This window comes from Anabrus simplex, chromosome 1, assembly GCF_040414725.1.
Source record: "Anabrus simplex isolate iqAnaSimp1 chromosome 1, ASM4041472v1, whole genome shotgun sequence".
NCBI lineage: Eukaryota > Metazoa > Arthropoda > Insecta > Orthoptera > Tettigoniidae > Anabrus > Anabrus simplex.
The window spans coordinates 1,315,091,813-1,315,098,867 of NC_090265.1; the positions used below are offsets into that span (position 1 = coordinate 1,315,091,813).

The window sequence follows — 7,055 nt, forward strand, 5'->3', positions numbered from 1 at the left end:
AGCTGGTAGCCTACTGCCCACTTTGAGAACCACTGTTGTAGGCCCTACATTAAGATTAACACAGAAATTAATATGGAAGAGAATGTCACACCATTCAAAAATGTTAAAAGTACAGCCGACTTAAATTTGCGTAAGACTAGTATTAAAACCACATAATTAAAAAAACTTCAGTCTGTGTCACAAGGAAAATAACTGTAAATTGCACAATATTACTCTAAACTATCAGTCCATTAACTATCCATGTAATATTACACAACAAGCGTCATGGTCATACAACCCTATGTACAAATATTAGCATCCGTAAATATTGCATAAAATTAGGAAACAGTCATAGCATTACAACTATTCAAATTCTGATCAGTAAGTATATTTTAACAACATCAAAACAATATTTCCAACTTGCCCTCTCAAAGAACTTCACTTATTTATTTGGTAAATATTAAAAACTCTTAGCAAGTACACTAGAGTACGTCCCTGACCAGTAACAATTACTTTTCTATATATGTAACGGAAATGGAATACACCACTGAACAAATATCTATTTTCAATTCAAGAGATGTTGCTACTATGTTGAGTTTGGATTGGGAGTAGAGGGAAACAAGCATTTAAGTGCAAAGGCCACACACAATTGAAGTGTTCCTTAGTATTTTTAAATATATATTTGGGACATTTTTGGTGCATTTTACATTAAATATTGACAGGAAAACCACCAACATGCCAAATATGGACAAGCATACAATTTTTTTCCTTTCTTTTAAATTTTTTGATATCTTCTTCAGTAGGTAGTGAATTTGCACATTATAGAATATTATTTCTTGTGTGTCTGTCCTAAACCTTGTAAGCCAGTAACCGCACATACTATGAATTCCCTTTCTTTAAGAAAAAAAAGGAGGAAACACAACGCCAATCTACAATAATTCTCACATTAGCTTTAAGGGGATATGTTACTCTGAATAAAATCATACAGCAGTCAGATATCAGGTATGACATAGCTATACATTACCAGACAAATAAGGTTGGGTGTACATGATTAATCATGCAAAGTAGTGCATTTCTCTCAAAAAAAATCTATCTGATGATGTAATAATGTACACCTCAACTCGTTTCTCATATGCAACGTTATTTCAAAAAAATGATAAAAGAGTACTCGGGAGATACCAAACGATTAACAGGTTTTTAAGTTTAACATATCTACAATATTTAAGTGAGGATAGCTGTTTTTTTTTGTTTTACATCGCATCGACACAGATAGGTCTCATGGCGACGATAGGATAGGAAAGTCCTAGGAGTGGGAATGAAGCAGCCGTGGCCTTATTTAAGGTACAGCCCCAGCATTTGCCTGGTGTAAAAGTGGGAAACCATGGAAAACCATCTTCAGGGCTGCTAAAAGTGGAGTTCAAACCCACTATCTCCCGGATGCAAGCTCACAGCTGCGCACCCCTATCTGCAGGGCCAACTCGCTCAGTACAGTGGGGTTCGAACACATTATCTCCTGAATGTAAGCTGACAGCTAAAGGACCAAAACCACGTGGTCACTTGCTCAGTTAAGGATATCGCACATTCATGATAAAGAACACATTATACCTACATACAGAAATCAAGAATAAGCTAATCGAAATTCAATTGACAGTTCACATACACATTTTAAGTTTCTTAGAACGAAACTACGCAATAAAGACGACATCAGAAGCCTATTTAGATTCCAAGGGGGAATTGATCTAAAGCATTTCTATCACTCTGGTAAGGTTTAGCTTAAAAAATATGTATAACATAATGGCAATAGTTGGTTTACAATGACACAGCATTATTTTATTTGGTCTATCAGCAAAATTTAAACAGCTGTGAGCTGGAAAACAAATAGTAAAAAAAAGAGAGATATCCTTAAATAATGTAATTGTGATTAACTTACCTTGTCAATGACGGACTTAAAACCTGTTCATCACTTGGTATCTCCCGAGTACTCTTACTATTTTCTTTAAAATAACGTTGCATATGAGAAATTCTAATGTATTTCCTTATAACTTACCCTGGTTTAGGAAGTTGAAACTTAGGTACTCTTTACCTGAAAATCATCATTTATAATTTCCTTCCCAGTCAATGGGTTACAGAAGACCACCTGTTCGGCAACCTCCATGGTACAGGGTCTTTATTTATGCTTGGCAAGGACTTTCTAGCTCGACCTTGGCCGCCAGTGACGGTTCAGTTGTCTGCTAAGGCATGTGCACATGTATGGCAGAATACGGTGCTCAAAATCATTATCATGCATTTTATTCACCATGTTTACACTTTATGCTCAAAATCATTATCCTGCATTGTCATGCATTTTACTCACCATTTTTACAGTTTATGCTGAAAATGTTCCCCATGCGATGCCTAACATAATCGCGTAATCGGCATCTCCTAATGAAGTTTTCGGTTACTCTACCAAGTTCTTCAGCATTGATGGATGCAATTGCAGCTCTTATATTGTCTTTAAGTTCATCTAGTGTGTGAGGGTTGTTCCCATAAACTACATTTTTTAACATTTCCCACAAATAAAAATCACATGCCGTTAAATCTGGACTACGAAGAGGCCACAGATTTTTACTTATGATCCTCGTACCAAACACGCTTCAGTAAGGAGATAACGACCTTTACGTCTATTTTTATTGTTTACTGAACCTGTACGTTTTAATCTCTTGGCCAGTTGTTCTATTGACCGATTGATAGGAATGGGTCTTCCTGGAAATTTTGTTCGAAACTTTTGTCTTGACCTAGCGCACGATTTTCTGCACTTAAAGTATGTATTGTGCAGATGTACACGTTCACGTAACGAATATTTCACATTCATTACAGCACTATAGACAATCACAATAAAACACTATACAATATGACATACAGTACGCAGTAGCTTCATTGAACACCCTACTATCTTGGAGCTCAGCTGTCAGCAACTGCAGGAAGTGCCGGAAATCGTGCGTGCCAGCGGCCAGTAGCAGCCTGTCATCAGCGGCCAAGGTCGAGCGAGAAACTCCTTGCCAAGCATAAATAAAGACCCTGTATTTTTTCCCACTCTCTTACTCTATGATAGGTATGACATTCCAACCCTTTAGTTACCCTGTAAACATGGTTGACACGTGTGTTACAAAGTCCTATAAATAAGAACAAAAGTTGTACCTATATGGTAACTGCAGAAGCTCCACAATTTGATTCTTGTACATTAATAAATACATCTAATGGTATTTAAGCACTCCTCAATTGTGAACAAATTTATTAACCAATGCCCCTTCACCCTCCTCAAGGTTTCCAAAAAATTCTTAAATGATATAATGTAAGTATAGTCATTAGGCTACAATATCTTTTAAAATTCCTCACTTGGAACAACAAAAAAGATCACTTCTAGTCCCGTTGTCACAATTCCTTTCAAAATTCTTCACTTGGAAAGATAAAATGTAAGACTTCTTAAATGATGACATTAATTTTTATTGTACATTAGGATAATCACTAAAAGGGCAAAATCTGAGGGAAGATCAGACCATGAAGAGCTGGGTAATATTTGCAATGATCTCCAGTTGTACGAGTTGAGCAGAAGTTAATTAATCTGGTCCCATAAATGTAATCCAAACTACAAATAGCATAAAAAGATGTAAATTGCCTTTCCTTTTGCAATACATATTTATTTTTTGACTAAACAATTGTATTATTTCAGTTAGTTGTTATGGATTATAACCACCTTTTCACTGTAAAATTCAGTCACAGTTATGAAGAGCTTTTATGTTTGTAGTACAAATTATAATGAGCTATAATCAATAAAATAAACAAACATTTATTTTATGAATCATGAGAAATTTTTAGTAACTAGTCAATGAAGGATCATTTTTCTATGTACAACACAAGCAAATGTTAACTTGTCCTAAGATCAATATTTCAAGAAAACTAATCACTGATGATATTCAAATATACCACATGGAACCACATAGTGGTTTACAACTACAGTAAGAACTCTCCATATTCTAATACCATTTTATGGCATCTCAGGTATCACAGAGAACTACAATGCTCTTTGTGCACGATCAAACATTACCAATATATGAGTAGGCCTAATCATATTTTTTGGTCTTATACAATTAATAAAGCAATTTCTATAACAAACAGAACATCAATCACAAGTTTTAATATGGGAAAGAAGTCCAGCTTCCTCATTTGATTGTTGATTGTGTTAATCTTTAAATAAAAATAAAATAAACTCAGGGGAAAACCACTTCAAAGAACAAAACAATTCTCCTTCACTAACATCAAACAGCATCAGTACTGGTCCACAGTCAGCAAGCAAAACGGAACCCTTCGTTAACATAATTAAAGATTAAATTAAGAATAAAATGATTAAAACAAAAGAACACAGCAACTATCACAACGTCAAAATTTACCACAACCCTATGAATGTTGACAACAAATTTTTAAATGAAATTTAAAATACACAATCAAACCAAGTTACTACCTTGATCTTCAATAGCAACTGTACAGCAGATGCTTAGGAACTGACCTTATGCATAAACATGCATACTCCGCTTCATTCATACCATCAGATTGGTAGAAATCAAACCAACTACACATCAGAAATTTTCATGATCACTTTCAACATTGTAAATCACAAAATTTCAAACAGGCTATTATAGACATCTTGATCAACATACTGTACATTTTAAAGAGAATGTTCAACTATTTTTAGACTGCTCCCAGCAATGATCAAACGGGAAAATTTTCTCTATCTGCTCATGTGTCAGCAACTCTTCATTACGCTCGAAATCTCGCACCTGCCCCAATGCACCTGGACCATCTTCAGCAATATCCAACCCACAGACATATTTGAAGAGTTCTTCAGGAATCATGACATTTGGTAGCCCTCTCTTTGTGAAAAATGTAGATATATTCGTACAGTCTCTAAACAAAAATTCCAGTGCTTTTGGATGATTCCGTTCAACTGCCTGGCTAACATCTATGTACCAACACTTTCCATTATGCCACAAAATATTATATTCTGACAAATCAGCATGAACAATATGGGCATCATCATACAATTTCTTCATAGTTTCAATGGTATCTTCATATGCCAAGCTTAAATCAGCAACCTTCAACATGACATCTTTCAATTTGGGTGCAGGTCGATGGTTTTCTCCAATGAAAGACATAACCAAAACATGCTTCTTTAACACCACTACTTCAGGACAATTTATCTTGGCTTTCTGCATTCTTATCAAGTTGTGCATTTCCTTTTCAGCCCACAGATGAATTATCTTACGTGGATTCTGTTTTGAAAACCGGTCCTTGAATCGAAAATCATCTTGAATATACTTGTCTCTAGTTTTGAATTCATTCAATGTTGTTTTGAAAACCTTAAGTGCACATTCCTTTGGCACAACAGTTTCTTGGGATGATCCTCCATCAGCATGAATGACAACAGCTTCTTTACCAGTACTCAAGATACCATTTACTCTATCAAGTACCTCCTGGTTGACAAGTTTATAAAGAAGAAGACGTGTCCGAGGATCCACACTTAATTCAGAAGTAGCCTGCTCACTCTTATCATGAAGACGGTTTCTCCTAGATTGTTCATTTCGTGAATATATTTTTAAGCTGTTGAACACTTTATTTGACAGTTGCATATCAAAGCCACCTCCATCACCAGTGTGAAATTCTGGAGGAAACTCCATTACACGACAAGCGTTTCTGCGACCTGACATTGCAATGTCATGTTTTGTTACCATTGTGTCACCTTCCTTTTTATAACCACATTTCGGTATACTTTTGAATTGCTTCTCAGAACTCACAAAGCTATCCCATTCCCTATGTTTATCATCTACTTCTTCATGTTCAGACTCACTGTCATAGTTGGTATTTTCAGGTGCTATTCTGTAATTTGAAAAGGACACACAAACTTTGGATGTACCATTAAATTTGTCTTCCGATCTTTTTAAAGTTTCATCGTATTCTCTGTCGAACTGTGCCTGCAACGCCTTGGCAATAGCATAATCACTATCACAATCTGGGGAGCTGCCACTGACCACAACCGGAGGTTCAGGTGATTCTATGACAAGATCAACGTACCTTTCTTCTTCTTTAGCTTGTAAATCATTTGCGAGCTGCTCCGACATAATATCAGCCAAACAAACTGGCTCAGCTGGTTGCTGAAGTTTTCCCCACGGACATGAAGAAACTGATATTCCAGTACCTGTAGACTCCATATTCGAGTGTTCAGAGCGACTAAATCTTCGTAAAACTAAGAACTGTCACAAAATAATTCTATTTATAAGTCTTATCGAGAGGGGTCGGTGGCTTAGGACACCCTCCCCAGCCAAGACTTGTTATTGCCACCGATTACCACAGATTGCACAACCATAGACTACACAAATAGGTATGGACTCCGGATTAAGATTACCCTATTTTGATGCTTAGTTATCCTTTACGACAAAAGAGAGCAGACTAAAAACATAAATGTGAGACATTATATTAATATTATATTAAATATTCTGACAAATAATGGGAAGATCAATTATTAGTTCTTTTCAGCTATGAGTGAAATTGATGCAAAATGTTACAAATGATGTATAGACATCGAGATGTGTATACCAGCGCTCCAGTTGGAATGGAGTTTACTCGAATTTCATTTCGTGAAGTACACAGATGACAAATTTAAAAATTAAATGAAAAAGAAAGAGGCTTTCAACAGAGCATTATTTAACCTAATACATAGAACTGAGTCATACTATGAAATTAGTTTTCACTATAGTCTCTGATGTTTTTGTTAGTTTTGCACACTTCCCATTACACAATGAACATACAAAATTTTCGTAAGGTGCGTTTAGACCTACACTAGCGAAACTCCCTCGCGAAAGTCACTCGGGCGAAACTTACTCGCTTCGAGTGAAATTTCGCACTACCCAAAACAGAGCGCAATTCAGAGCGAAATATAGTGCGAGTGGGGCGAGCCGCCTTCGACAAGCCTGAAAGCTTCAGTTCTGGGTTTGCAGCCAACATGGAAACTTGTTTTGTCCCTCCAGCCGCTGTGCATTATATTT

At 36.1% G+C, this 7,055-nt stretch overlaps 1 protein-coding gene across 1 annotated transcript; it reads right to left on the bottom strand.

The window, feature by feature from the left end:
* Positions 1 to 644: 644 nt before the first annotated feature.
* LOC136858289 (serine/threonine-protein kinase RIO3) lies at positions 645 to 6,350 on the bottom strand. Its single transcript, XM_067137716.2, has one exon. It carries the CDS (start codon positions 6,219 to 6,221, stop codon positions 4,695 to 4,697), a length of 1,527 nt encoding a protein of 508 aa, XP_066993817.1. The 5' UTR covers positions 6,222 to 6,350; the 3' UTR covers positions 645 to 4,694.
* Between the last annotated feature and the right edge of the window lie 705 nt (positions 6,351 to 7,055).